Genomic DNA, 13,956 nt, shown 5'->3' on the forward strand with positions numbered 1-13,956 from the left:
CTCAATGTCAGTATCTCAAGGAGATGAAGATACCGGCGGGTCTTACACTATTGCACAGATCCCAGCAGTGAGCTGGCTCCAGGTTCCCTCTGGTGGCTGAGACAGTGTATGACCACAGCCCTGGAAGAGGCATTTGCTGCCTGCAAACCTGGCTGAACACACGCTGAGTTTTTATCCATTGTCCTGTTTAGAAGACGGTCAGTACTTCTGGTTTTGCTGTGCTGGTCACCACCAAATTTCTGGGCATTATGTGAAAATTCTCTGTGATGTGTTGCCATGTGTATCATGAGCTTGGAGATACTAATTTTCTTTGCTTAGAGCAAAAGAGCAACCACAGATTGCACCTGTGGAGATTGGCTCATTTATCAGACACAGGGCTCTAATACAACCTGTGAAAGAAGCCTGGAGTTAAGTGAGATTTCTGGTCATCTCTATTATGCTTCAGTAGGAGAATGGCTCATTATGAAAAGTGCGTGATTTGTGGAATTACTAATGAATTAATATTTTCTGTATAAATGTAATGCTTTCGGTATGAGAAAAAGTTCTTGCTTTTGTGTCTGTATTGAGCTGATGAGAAGGGGCTTTTGTTGGTGGCTGCTGAGAGAGGGAGAGAGGTTGTGCTGCTGGAAGTCACTGACAGTGGGTGTTGTCACCCCTCAGGACTGGCTGGTGCAGCAGGTGAGCCAAGAATCGATGTTCCTCTCAGGAGGTCAAGTTAAAATATCTTTTGATACTTGTTTTATCATTGGGGTTGTTCAGTCTGTTACTGCGCTCTGGGTAAATGGAGAGCTTAATTTTCTGTGTCTGGCTTCTGTCATTCTCACTTCTCTCAAACATACAGTTGAGATTTCAGGCATTCCCAGGGGTGCAGTGGTTGCTGCCAATACTCTGTTAGTGTTGAGGGACTCATTAAGGATATGCATGTACTTGGAATGAAGATAAGAGCCAGTTTTGGCTACCACTAATGCATCTCATTTATGGTTGAGCTTTATTCTATCAGCGACTGTCTGATACATCAGAATACAGTAGATCCTGGAGAAGGATCCAGAAGACCCCGTTGTCATCTGGCATATTCTTGCAGTTGAATTTTTTTAAAAGTCTGACACAATATGTACATGTTTGGTCTAAAATTTTTCATTTGTCCTGGAAAGAACTGAACAAGATTTTAACTCAGTCTTGTCACTGTGTGATAAATATGTTAATTAATAATTATATTTTTTTCATGAAGATAGAGATACAAACACTATCCACTTAGTTCCCTCCTGGCTCTTCTCTGGGTCCACATATTTCTGGACAAGCATTGCAGCTGATGTTGCATGATCAAAGCTCATATTTAAGCAAAAAAATAATTCTTACAGTGATAGAATGTAGACAAACACTGTGGAAGGCTTGGTCTTCAAAAGAAAGCTTTAGCAGTTAAGGCATGCTTTTCAAACTTATAGTTACAGTGGTTAAGGAGTGGAGAGGGATAATGTTAGTGTCACTGTACTTGCTGTAGTGATTTGAGACTTTGGATAAGATGCAGGAATGCTTCTAGACAGGGACATGTTCATGGGCAGAAAGGATGCAGATCCAAGATGGATGGGAGCCATAGCACATTTCAGCCAGGTCTGTGATCTGGAAAATATGGGGTGCTCTTTATTTATTTGTGCTCTGCAATTCGGGCATGTGTAGTGTGCTCTGGTCTCCATACTGGAGAGCATTTCAAGGTCCTGGGTAAAAGACACAGCAGTATTACACCCTGATTTCCGTCCCAGATGAGCAGAATTTTGTTAGCTGCTTTGGTGGAATATGATGTCTGCAACAGGGCAGCACCTGGGGAGGAGACAAATCAACTGTGTCTGTGACTGGGGATGACATTAAGTGGAAGTTTTTGTCCTCAGTACGTCCTCATGCAGAATGGTCAGATATCAGTTCAGACCAGGATTTCACAAACATTTCTAGCCAGAAGACGCTACTGACAGTGTGAACGTGCAGGCTGATGCCAGGCAAGCAGTGCTTATAGTGGTACCCCTGCCACAATTTCGGAACCTCGGTCGCGGGGCAGTCTCCTAACATTCCCCATCTTGTTTTCCAGATCTAGAGACAAACAGTGATCTCAACAGTGAGGACTTTGAATATGAAGATGAAGCAAAACTTGTCATATTTCCTGATCACTATGAAATCTCATTACCCAATATAGAAGAGTTACCAGCACTGGTCAGTGAGTGTGTGGAAGCGGTCATAGGAATTGTTTCCTATTTCTGTTTTTACCAAGATGGTGCTTTGTTTTCTTATGTGTGGTGCTTGTTTGGACATAAAGATCTTTCTTAACAACTTTTATAAGTTGTCCTTGTTTCTTGGATTTCCTTTACCTCTTGTATTCCTTCCCTTATGGTGCCAGCTTGTCCTGGGAAAGCTCACATAGTACATGTGCTTACTCTCCTGCTAAAATAACAACAGCACCCTAAAAGATTAGATGCATATTTGAATGTATAAATAGCCTTAATGATAACCAGTTCTGTATGTGGTTAGCAATAGGCTGAATGCCAAGTTCTGTCCAGTCACTGAACTGTGTTAGGTTTTGATTGACTTACATTTGTCTTCCAGGTGACGATAGCTTGTGACGCGCTCCTCAGTGCAAAATCGCCCTACAGGAAGCAGGAACCCGACTCCTGGGAAGAAGAGCTACAGGCATCTAAACACGCCAAAACACTTGTGCAGTTAGACAATGGTGTTAGGATTCCCCCCAGGTGAGGGTGATAAGGTTTGTTCCTTGTAGGGTCTCTCGTCCAGTCCGGGGTAATTAAAGCCAGGAACTCGGCCCACGTTTCCCTTGCCTGACCCCGGGCTGGGTGAGTGGGTTGGTTTGACCTGCCACAATGGGAAACACAGGACACATTTCTGCGGTTTCTTCCCGTTTCCTCTCGCAGTGGTTGGAAGTGCTCCAAGTGTGACCTGCGGGAGAATCTGTGGCTGAACCTGACAGACGGTTCTGTGCTGTGCGGGAGGTGGTTCTTCGATGGCAGTGGGGGCAACGGGCACGCCTTGGAGCACTACAAGGAGACGGGTTATCCCCTGGCAGTGAAGTTGGGAACCATCACTCCTGATGGAGCAGGTCAGCCACGTGGCATGTTTTGACGTGAGGTATCTGTTGTGCATGAGGCTAACAGTGTATATCTACTACCAGGAGGGTTTGCGCTTCTGGTGCAAATGTTTGAAAGTGTGGTATGGAAGGGAAATCCTGTAAGTCTAAGTCTTGATTAGGGGGACCAACACACACTCCATTCAGAGAAAGCTCTTCTTTTCCTGTTTTATATTTTGTGTAAACACTTTTTTTTTTTTTAAATTTGTATAATAGTACACTTATGATAGAAGAATGGTTTTGTTTTGAAACAACAGTGGAGAAACTATTTGTTTTTAGTTCTGCTACATTTGCTAGGGCAAATGGTTCAATCTCATATAACAAAGAAACAAAAGCAGGGTAAAGAGTTTATAAATTCAGAAAAGTCTGCTTGTGACAGCATGTTTGGGGTTTTTTAATTAAAACTGGAAACTGCTCTTTTTTCTCACTGAACAAAATGTTGCTGAAACAGCCTAATGAACGCTCATCTTCAGGGGGATGATGAGATGCTCAATTGTAAAATGCCTCAAGATTTTGAGAGAGAAAAAAAAGCTGTAGTTGTATCCTTGTTTGCATATTCTCCAAGTGTGATGTTCTGCAGTGTTGCTGCAGAGGGGATTATGGCATGTGAGGATTAGATGGAATAAAAATGTGAGAAGCTGAAAAAGTCGTAAGCAAAGAGATGTTTTGCTGCAGCTGTATGGAGAAGTAAAAATGGAAGAACTCATAGCATGATTATATTTTGGTTTTAGTCCTCATGACTACAGAAATGAAAAATAGCTGTTTAGAGCAGCCCCTTTTTTCAAAAAGAATCATTTGAGAGTTTTTCTGAGTTTTTTTCAGTGCCAGGGGAAGGAGACTGAAGTCAGATTCAACCAGCTGTGCCAGAGAAACATTAAACAAAATTTGTTCTTTTCTCTCCCAGATGGAATAATATTTCCTTGCATGAGCCTGACCTTGGATGATTTCTATCCAAATCTCAGTTATTGAGGGTGTTTAGGATTTGAAGGTTTCAACTGCATCTACAAAAGAAACAGCGTATTCTTGAGTGTTTTTTTCAAGTTTTTTTCCCCCTCTTTTATTTCTCATCTTCAGCAGCAGTACTTGTTTCCTTATGGCTGCTGTCCTTGTGCCTCCCACTGATCAGCTACTTCCTCTTATGTGGCCTTTGGGATAACAAAGGACAGGCTGTCATCCTTCCCTCTGAATGAGGGGCACCAGCTGTTCTCCACAGACCTTTGTTCTTCTGGTTGATGTTTACTTGGTTTCCATATAGAAAAGATTTCCCTCCCCCAGCCTTCCCTGTTTCCTTTTCAGCAATTATTCTGTCTATGAGCTGTATTTCCGTGGTACTCATAACCCCTCGACAGGGCTGGGTGACAGATGAGCTTCAGGAAAGAGGCTCCGTGGCTGATTGTGACTCAGAGTCTGTCTGTTTTCTGCTTCCCTGGGCTAGAGGTGAAGAGGTGATGGTAGAGGAGTAATAAGCATTAGTCCCTCTCCTGACATAAATTATTCCTTTTTCACACCAGTAGGAAAGAGAAAGAGGTGATGCCTCTGCCTGTGCACAGAGGAGAGCTCTTTGTCTTGCCCTGAGAAGTCTGTGCTGTGCACATTGTGAAAGATTTCTGAGGCAGTTAGCCCCGTTTTGTAACATTCTGTCACACCTGGGATCGGGGCAGAAATTGAACCAAACTTCTCTTTTCTGCTCTTGTACCTTGGACAGGATGCACCAGAGAGTCAGACAAGTTGATTGCCTCAGTGGGTTGAGCACCACTGGGCAGACTGTGCTACCTGCTGGCTCTGGTGACAGTGCCATTAGATTTCAAGTCACTGTGAGGGTGCTTGTTTGGAAATAGATGAAGGCATGGGATGGGGGATTGGCAGGGGGAAGCCCTATGTGGCAGGTACTTGAATGAGTTCCTTTGTGGGTGCTAATGTCAGCAATTGTCAGATAATTCTGGGGGGACCCTGAGCAACTTGTTTCCACAGGGAGAGTGCTGACATTGCCTGTTATTGGTTCAGTGGGAAGGATTGATGTCTACACAACCAGAACAGGTGTAAATCTTGAGCTGTCAAAGAAAAGGAAGTACAGGTAGCGTTGGGTTTTTTCTTTTCTTACAATAACAGGAATCATAGTGATTATTCCCTGTTTAACAAAATTCTGTGTTCTCTCTCTCAGATCTGTCTTGGTGGGATTTTTTTCCCCTTATGTTCCCCCCTTTTTCCTCTTTCTCACTTTAATGATACCAGCCTTTTGTGTGTCACATTTGCTGACTTGTCTACATTCCTCATCTACCAAAGTCTATATGACAGCACTGCAGACCTCTGTTTGGTGACTCTCTTCTTCTTTCCTTGATCTCTTGAAAAGTAAATTATATCTTTCTCCCATGAAAATACATTACACAGCAGAAAGTACTAAAGGATATGACACAAGCTGGGCTTGAGCAAAAGATTAGTCATTTGCTCCATTCCTGCTGCTTTGGGTCAGTAGTCCCAGTGGACTGCTCCCTGCAGTTGTCAGAGCAGAGGGAAAACAATATTAAAACTTCCATATAGAAAGCAGTCACCCAAGTTCAGTTGCTGTGTAATCTCACTCCATTAGGTGTTTGAACTTTTGGCTGCGCTGTGACCTCACCAGAATACTATGGGAATGTTGTGATGTCTTGTGTGTGGATGAACAGTCATGTTTTCTGGGCACGTTTGCTACCACACAGTGGAATTCCAGCAGATGGGCAGCTCCAGCCACACACATGCCAGGAAGGTCATTGGGACCAACATTATTAGAGTGTCTGCTGGTAGAGAGTATTAATAGGTTGAGAGTATTAATGTTTTTCATAAGGCTGGTCGATTTTAAAAGGTGCATTATGGCTTTGAGTTCTTGGCTAAGCTTCAGTCTCTCCTTTCTGTGTGGGTTGGGTACTGGCAGACTTCAGTGAGACTGCCCTTTGTGAAAGCCTTACAAAGGGGATGAGCTGAGTCTGTAGCTGCCAGAGAGGCCAGGGTAAGGACCTTTCAGAAGCTGATATTTGTGCTGTGAGCAGACTTTATCTGGGTTCCTGATATCTTCTCCTGAGTTTGTTTCATCTTTCCCCTGGCTAAGTTTTCTCTGTCAGCCCAGATCTGGCATTGTGGAACAAGGTCACTGTGAGAAACTCTGCCAGGCATGAAGGAAACTTGCCTCAGAGAAATGCAGGCAGATTGGCAGAGGAATTCTAGATTTTGGTACGAAGAGAGACCAAAGCAGTGGAGTAGTCATTTAATAGAGAGGAAGAGACTTGAGAAGAGAAAAGATGGAAGGTCTGGTCAAGTCTTACTAGTGCTTGTTTTACACTATTTCTTTCTGATGCCTGAAGCTTTATCCTTATTTGCTCAAGTAGGTGAAACCTGCTCTGATCTCAGCATCAGCATAAGACTTATTTGGTATACACTAAAAAATGGGGTTTTCTCTCTCATCTCTTTTGTCCTTCTGTTGAATTTATTAAACTTGGTTTCATATTGAAAATATCATCATTAGATATATTGCTTTCCTCTACAGTGTGAACTTTGCCTTGCCAGAATGTTTATGAGCTTTTACTTAAGGCCTTAAGGGGCTATCAGAGCTAGAACTGAAATCTAGATCTCCCATACGATTAAGCAAGACACCTCACTCATAGAATTGTTCTTTCTCCTTAACTGCAAGATTAAATTAATCTTCAAAGTCCAATTCAACGGAGTCCATTCCAAAAAAACACCTCTTTCTTTCTAATAAAGAATTTCTCTGTTCTCCTTGCATCTCTATGGGAAAAGAGCATAAATGGATTTCTTAAACTGTGCTAGAAATTAAAATACTTTTGCTAGTAGTCAGGTGGCCTAATGTACTCACATTTTTGGTGTGTCTGTTTGTATCTAGCAGCTCTACAAAAATTCAGAATCTCTCATTGTCGTGTTCAAAATGTGGATTGGTCATATATCTGAGAACTTTGCACGCCTTGTTCCATGTTTTCCTTACAAATGTCTCTTTTGGGGGAGGGGCAATACTATGATCACAATAAATATTTTTAAGTTTTAACACTGTGAAGGCCTGTGATTGCTTTTGAGGAAAGCACTTGAGGTGATTGTGTTGAGAGCATTTAAGGTACCTACTGAGCCATGTGGTTGTCTGTGCACTTTTCTGCTGGCCATAACCAAACCTGGATAGTATGAACAAGGCATCTTATGTAGGCAGCCCTGTGGTAGACAAAGAGAAGGGGAAATCATCTGATCCTTTGCTTTCTCTCTACTTTTGTAGATGTCTATTCCTTTGATGAAGAGGAGCCGGTCTTAGATCCGCACATAGCAAAGCATTTGGCACACTTTGGGATTGATATGCTGCAGATGCAAGTGGTAGGAAATCCATCTTTTATTTGGTTTGTTGTTTACTTGCAGTTGGGGGTGGGAGAGAAAGAGAAGAATGGCACTTGTAGCTTGTTTGTGTGATTCCTTCCGTGTTATAGTATTGAGTTGTGTAAAGTTCAGCCGACCAGTTTGTGTTTTATTGTCTGAGATCCAAGGGAACCATTACTCTCAAATCCAAAAGGTTCCTTCCCAAAGAGGTCCTTGTGTTCTCTAGTTTTCATTTTTCACTTCTCCTGTGTTATGTACCATTTGCCTTCAAGATGAAAAACCTCATTCAACTAGAGAAGAGTGTCTAGAACCCTTAATGACAGTGAGGGAAGGAAAGCCTGTTGCATATGTAAACAGATACAAGTCTTAAGCAAAAAGAGGCTAAGCAATGGATAAGTTAAAAAGTGGCTGCAAGTTCTTTATGTAAATCTCAGCTTAGGTTTTGTTAAGAAATGCAAATGAAAATGAAATGAAAATGAAATGCAAATGCAAATGAAAAATGAAAAAAAAAAAGACATTCAAGTCTAGAAAACAGTTTGGTCTAGGGTGAGATATAGTTGAGAGGGACTGGGGAAAAAAGGGTCCTGTTCCTGAACATGTGTTTGTGTCTGTATTAGTGAAGAAGTACCTCCTATAATTTGTATCTTAGTGGATGTTGATTTCAGTTCTGTTTCAGTTACGTAAGAAGTCAGAATATGATATGGTTAGAGAGGCAGGTGGGGGGGTTGTTGTTATGTTGGGGGTTTTGTCGTTTGCTTTTTGTTTTTGATTTTTTTTTCACTCAAGCACGTAACCTAATATCACTACCTGAGAACCTGAACTGCTAAAAATGAACAAACCTGACACTGGTGTAGTGTATTTCATTGTCCAAGGGGGGAGAAAACTAACAGTAACTGAAATGAGAGAGAAGAGTTACACTTTAGTTTCAAAAACCTTTGTGGTACTAATAATAATTTTGGTGTACTGATGTCCTCGCCAGTATAATGAATAATAAGTTTCTTTTATCCAGTGATCTTTCTGGAAAACCCGTTTTACTCATCAACCTCAAAAACTTAGTCTCAGCTGTTGCAAAGGCTTTGCCTCCAGTCTGAACCATTCTTAGAGAAGTGACACAGTAGTGCCAGCAGTGAATGACACTGCAGTGACCTGTACCTACAGGCTGAAGGCTGAGCTGAAAAGGAGAGAAACTTCAGTGCCACAAATTTGGGCTTTTCCCATTTGAAAGAAGGGACGAGTTCTTGGATCTGCAGATTTTCGTGTGGTTTGTTGTGAGGACCAGTTCCTACAGCAGCAGCTATTCCTGGCCATTACAAGTGGAGTAGAAAATCTGAAAAAAAAAAAAAACACAAACAGCTGTGTTTGATGCTGGGGCTTGAGGTCACAGCCCTGAGAGAAGTGAAACTCCCAGCTGAGATTTGAGGTCCCAGCTGGGAACACTCGAGGAGCCAGTGGTCTGTGGTAAAGAGCTGAGGAGGAACAAGCTGCCAGCTTTCTGTCCCTCATATTCTCCCTTACACGCAGCATTTACCTCCTTTTGCCCATTAATTTGGCTTTTCCTTTTTTTTTGGAGTACAGATCACAAAGTTGCTGGTGATGATGGCAGCAACATAATTGTCGCAGAAGCTAAACAGATTAAAAAGAAAATCTTGTTGCTTTCAGACAGAGAACGGGCTGAGAGATAATGATATAAAGCCAAGAGTCTCAGAATGGGAAGTGATTCAGGAAGCTGGCGTGAAACTCAAGCCCATGTATGGCCCAGGATACACTGGCATAAAGAACCTGGGAAATAGCTGCTACCTCAATGCTGTCATGCAAGCCATTTTCAGCATCCCAGAGTTCCAGCGAGCGTAAGTAGCCTCACACCAGTTCTTGTCACTTGCTGCTGCATTGCTCAGTTTGTTGTTTTTCTAAGAAAAATGGTGCTTTAATTTTTGTCCCCCCCGCAAACAGGCCTCTTTCAGTTAGTTCAGTGGCTGCTTAGAGGATTTGGTGATTTTCTTGGTCTGGAAAAGGTTGGAACAATCTGCCAATCTGCCTTTGAAACCAGAACTTACTGACTTAGCTTAAGTGGTGGGAAATCATGTGCCACCTTGTAAATTTGATGTCTCTATCTCTGCTGCTTATATACATATGCACAGATCCTTATTTATCTTGGTATCATCAGTATCACATTAGGGGTTTTGTCCTGGGTCCATGCCTTTGTATCACTGCAGGAGACAGTTGTTCAAGTGTGATTTGTGCAAAAAACTGGCCCAAACATGTTAATATTGATCCATTCCAGTGGAAAACAATGCACCTGTTGAACACAGGTCTGGCTAAGGAGGGAAACTGTCAAAGGCATATTTTAATTAAAATTTTTGAAATCATGAAAACGGTAGTGTAAACCTGTTCTTCCACTGAATAATTAAGAGGACAAAAGCACAATAGAAGAATATGAAATACTCCTGGTGACCAAAACTGAACACATCACTCCAAGGAGAGAAACCTTTTCATAAAGGACAGTTGTCTGTGGTTTGAAGTAAAATTCAGAGTGCCCTTTCCTTCCACAGCACCAGTAGTGCATGTGCTAGAAGTAAAGCTTTTAGATTTCGGAAAGCCTGCCAGATTTTCGTGTTAAAATTGCCTTCTGGAGAAGAAGAGGAAGAAAACTTGTGTTTGCTTACTTTGTTGGCCATATGGAGTACAGTCTGTAGATTCATTAAGTTCCAGCTCTTCTACCTCCATTGCTGATAAATATCAAAATAAGTTTTATCAAGGAAGGTAATTTTCCACAACATGGGCCTTGGATTTACCTGGAGCACTTAGAATCAACAAAGTAGTGGAGATCTTTGGAAGAGGGTCCAGGCAGAAATCAGGTGTATTCTTTCAGCATGGCCATATCTACCTAGCCTGCTTTTATTTGTGCTCAGTGTGCTGCTAAAAGCTTTGCTTTCCAACAGATTGGCTAGAACTATGTATATTCTGTGTCAGAATGGTTCCTCTGAAGAATCTCAATAGGAACACTCTCTTTACATGTTTTGGTCCTGATACAAATTTGAATTTATTTGCTTATGTTGGTTAGGAGTAGCAAGTACCTTGGTTCTCAACTCAGCTCTGTGTTTTTGAGCAACACCATGGTGCAGCTATTTCAAGATCAAGGAATGGAACTTAAATTCCAGATGATCAAGACTGCCATATCCTTTATATCTAGAAGCTTCTAAGTAAAACCTCAATATCTGTTTCCTAATTTCTTTACCATTATTTTTGCATGATAGAAGCACTCACCAAGGATAGATTGAATCATTAAGCTGCAGTATTTGAGCGTTGCTGCTTTGTTCTTTCTGCCCAGGTATGTGGGAAATCTTCCACGAATATTTGACTACTCTCCTCTTGATCCAACACAAGATTTCAACACTCAGATGTAAGTTTTCTCAGTTATTTACTTGGTCAACTTAAATAGAATCTAAATAGCTTAATGGCAGGGCAAAAGAACACCTTTTCATGGGCTTGAAAGTGAGACATGACACAAGGCAGAATGGAAAGATTTCCCCACTTAGTTGCAGGTGATGATGTTTCGTTTCCAAAGCAGCAAGCTTCTTTTTTGCTTGAAATAAAAGTCTTCTCTCCTTCTCTGTTTTTCTCACATATTTGTTTCCACCCCACCTTCTTCCTTACAGGGCAAAGTTGGGACACGGCCTCCTTTCAGGCCAATACTCTAAGCCACCCATGAAATCTGAGCTTATTGAGCAGGTGATGAAAGAAGAACACAAGGTATTTGCCTGAGTTTGTACAGCTTGGTAACGAGGTAAAAGTGATATCCTGAGAAAAGGGAACAGGTGCTGGGCATTGAAGAACACGTGTGGGTCCAGCAAGGTGGAATGTGCAGGATACCAGTCAGGGATATATTAGTCAGGCTCTATTTGTGCAGCACATTAAAGCAAGCATTGGTTCTGCTAATAAAGTATTCTGCTGCTCCAGTGATGAGTGCAAATGTTCACAGAGCTGGCAACCAATGTTTATCTTCTCTGAGGAACAAAAAAAATCCAGAGAGTCCTGAATATTTGGAAGCAAGCTTCTAAACCCTCTGTAGACTTCAGAAAGAAGTATAAAGAGCTAAAGAACTCTTTCCAGGAAGGGTCTGACAATATTACACCTGATTTCTGTCTAGGTACTGCAGGATTAAGTGGTGCTGGAGGTTTTCATGTAGATGGAGGGGCCGTGCAGAGCCACAGAAGTGATGCATGTTTCTGCCACAGAGCCATGATGATAGTTTCCATGGAAATAGATGTTTTCCTCTACCTTCATCTATCAATTATTAATATAGGAATTTCTCCTGAAATCAGAATGCCAGTGAGATTTTGGACAGGTAGAGCATCTGATACAGAGTAGTTTACATGATCTGAAAGTCCTGTGTCTCCTTGGTTTGTACAGTAGCTATTCATTGTTTTGGAACAACAAATAATGAATCCTGCTTGTCAAAACTTATCAACCCACCCCTGGGACTGAGGAATAGTGGAACAGATTTCACCATACATTGAATTATGTGTACTGATTGACCTGCTTTGCTAAACACACACAGGATGTGAATGAAGAATAATGTGCTGGAAGTTCAGGGACCCGAATCCTTCAAATAAAGCTACACCTCCATGTTTAGCCCTGCACCCACTACTGGCAATGAGATACTGAGAACTTTGTAATGACAGATGGTATAAAACTCTGTTAAATTATAGTAGGCATCTACTGGCATTTAACAGTGCTTGTGTTGTTCATAAGTGCAGTTTAATAAAGTTGAAGTTACGTGCCTCAAATGACTTCCTTATCAAGCAATTCATAGCAGATATTAGGATTTGAAACAGCTTTTACAGCTTTTGTTCCTTGTTGTGTTGAAGATTTATTTTTAAAAAATCAGGTATAGATATTTTCTCCATTCCTTCACTCTGGAAATGTGAATCCATGTTTTTTTTAAGCTTGGAAATGCTTTTTTTTTTTCTGGTGCCTTCCTGCCCCCACCAGTAATGTTGGTATATATTGGGATATTATTTTGTCTTTCAGAGAGTTGTGATGACTTTTTTAATAAATATAACTGGATAGAATTTTAGGCCTTCAGTGTTTTCAAGTGATTCTGCTTTGTGTCTATAAAATCAATTATTCATTTTATTTTTTTCCTTTCCTCCCCCCCCCCCCTTCCTGTATGCAGAGAAGTTCTCTAGCTTTCTGAGCCTTTGGAACTCACCCAAAGTTTTGGGGAGTTGTTGCTTGTAGAAGCATTCATATGAGATCTGCAGTGGTCCAGCACAATCTATATTTAGCTAAACTGTTTTGCAACTGTTGATGGGGAAAGTATGCCAGGTATTCTATAAATATTCGTGGTACTGTGGAGTTGAAATTTTTCACCACAGGGGTTTAGCCTGGAAATGGCAGCATTTTTCTTGGCCCCACTATAACATTAAAAAGAGGCTGAAAGCCTAAAGGGTCATCAGCTACTACTTGATTTTCTGCTTAGAGCTTTAGCTTTGGGGTGGTTTCTTGTGTCCTTGAGGTGGAAAGGGTTCCATCCTGTTTTATAGACTGTCACACATAGCATGTTTCTCTTCTTCCTGTTCGAAGTGTAGAGGTGTAAACGAGGCTTGATTCCAAACTCACTGCATTTTACAGCAGGAGGAGTTGCCACAATCCTGCTTCTGGCACAGGAAGAAGCCTGGTATATAGTAATGTGAGCTGGTTTATGCATTTCTCTCCCCAGTCCTAGTTTTGATGGAAGGCAGTTGAGGACACTGAAGCAAACATAACCCAAAATTCTGAAATCCCTAGGACATCTCTTTGTCCAAGCAATGCTGAGACTCTGTCTCTTGACAAGAGCCTTTAAGGAGCATCTTGGGCTAATGTGGTGGCTGGTGTACTGCCAGAAATTAAAAAAGAATTAAAATGGAGAATCTCCCACTGGTTTCATTGGTTTTCGGAATATTCTATGCTGTTAAAACAAAGAATAAAATTTTGCTCTTTTAGTGTGCATTTTTGTGCCTTCCATTTCATGCTGCTTTTTCTATTTTTATGTTGGTGTGATAGTGCAACTCTAGTAATGAATGAGATTGACTGAGTTTTTAACAACCTGTGAGAATTAAAATTTTGCTTGGATGGCCTTGAAAATTATTTGGTTTCATGGAGGATGAGAGCAAATCTGAGTAAAAGATTCTGACCCCTTCAAAAGTGTTACTTAAATGGCAAAATAGCTAGTGTTGTCTTGAGGATCTGGAATGGTTGGGGAGTCTTCCTAAACTAGCATAGAGGATGAGAAAGTCAAAACTAGGACTCTCTGAGATTTTCTGATTTAGGGTAGTTTCCTACTGAAAGACTCTAAAACCTCCAAATCATGTTTCAGGGTCCTTCCTATTTCTATTAAAATGGAAAACTAGATGAAATGGAAAGTATCATTTCTCTAGTGGTAGAAATGGGCCATAGATAGATCTAGTGGAGTGACTTTGGGGTATTTGGTCCAGGGTTGAATAAAA

At 41.3% G+C, this 13,956-nt stretch overlaps 1 protein-coding gene across 1 annotated transcript in view; it reads left to right on the forward strand.

Moving 5' to 3' along the window:
- Nucleotides 1-13,956, forward strand: part of USP13 (ubiquitin specific peptidase 13) — a 48,690-nt gene that overhangs the window by 20,788 nt on the left and 13,946 nt on the right. The window contains exons 4-10 of the mRNA XM_027893763.1: nt 2,078-2,199; nt 2,590-2,732; nt 2,913-3,097; nt 7,374-7,468; nt 9,128-9,315; nt 10,797-10,868; nt 11,125-11,218. Of these exons, the coding sequence (XP_027749564.1) occupies nt 2,078-2,199; nt 2,590-2,732; nt 2,913-3,097; nt 7,374-7,468; nt 9,128-9,315; nt 10,797-10,868; nt 11,125-11,218 (899 nt within the window). The remainder of the gene's footprint in view (nt 1-2,077; nt 2,200-2,589; nt 2,733-2,912; nt 3,098-7,373; nt 7,469-9,127; nt 9,316-10,796; nt 10,869-11,124; nt 11,219-13,956) is intronic.

The sequence above is a fragment of the Empidonax traillii genome, unplaced genomic scaffold (assembly GCF_003031625.1).
Source record: "Empidonax traillii isolate 1590-97213 ecotype Southwest subspecies unplaced genomic scaffold, ASM303162v1 scaffold405:size801240, whole genome shotgun sequence".
NCBI lineage: Eukaryota > Metazoa > Chordata > Aves > Passeriformes > Tyrannidae > Empidonax > Empidonax traillii.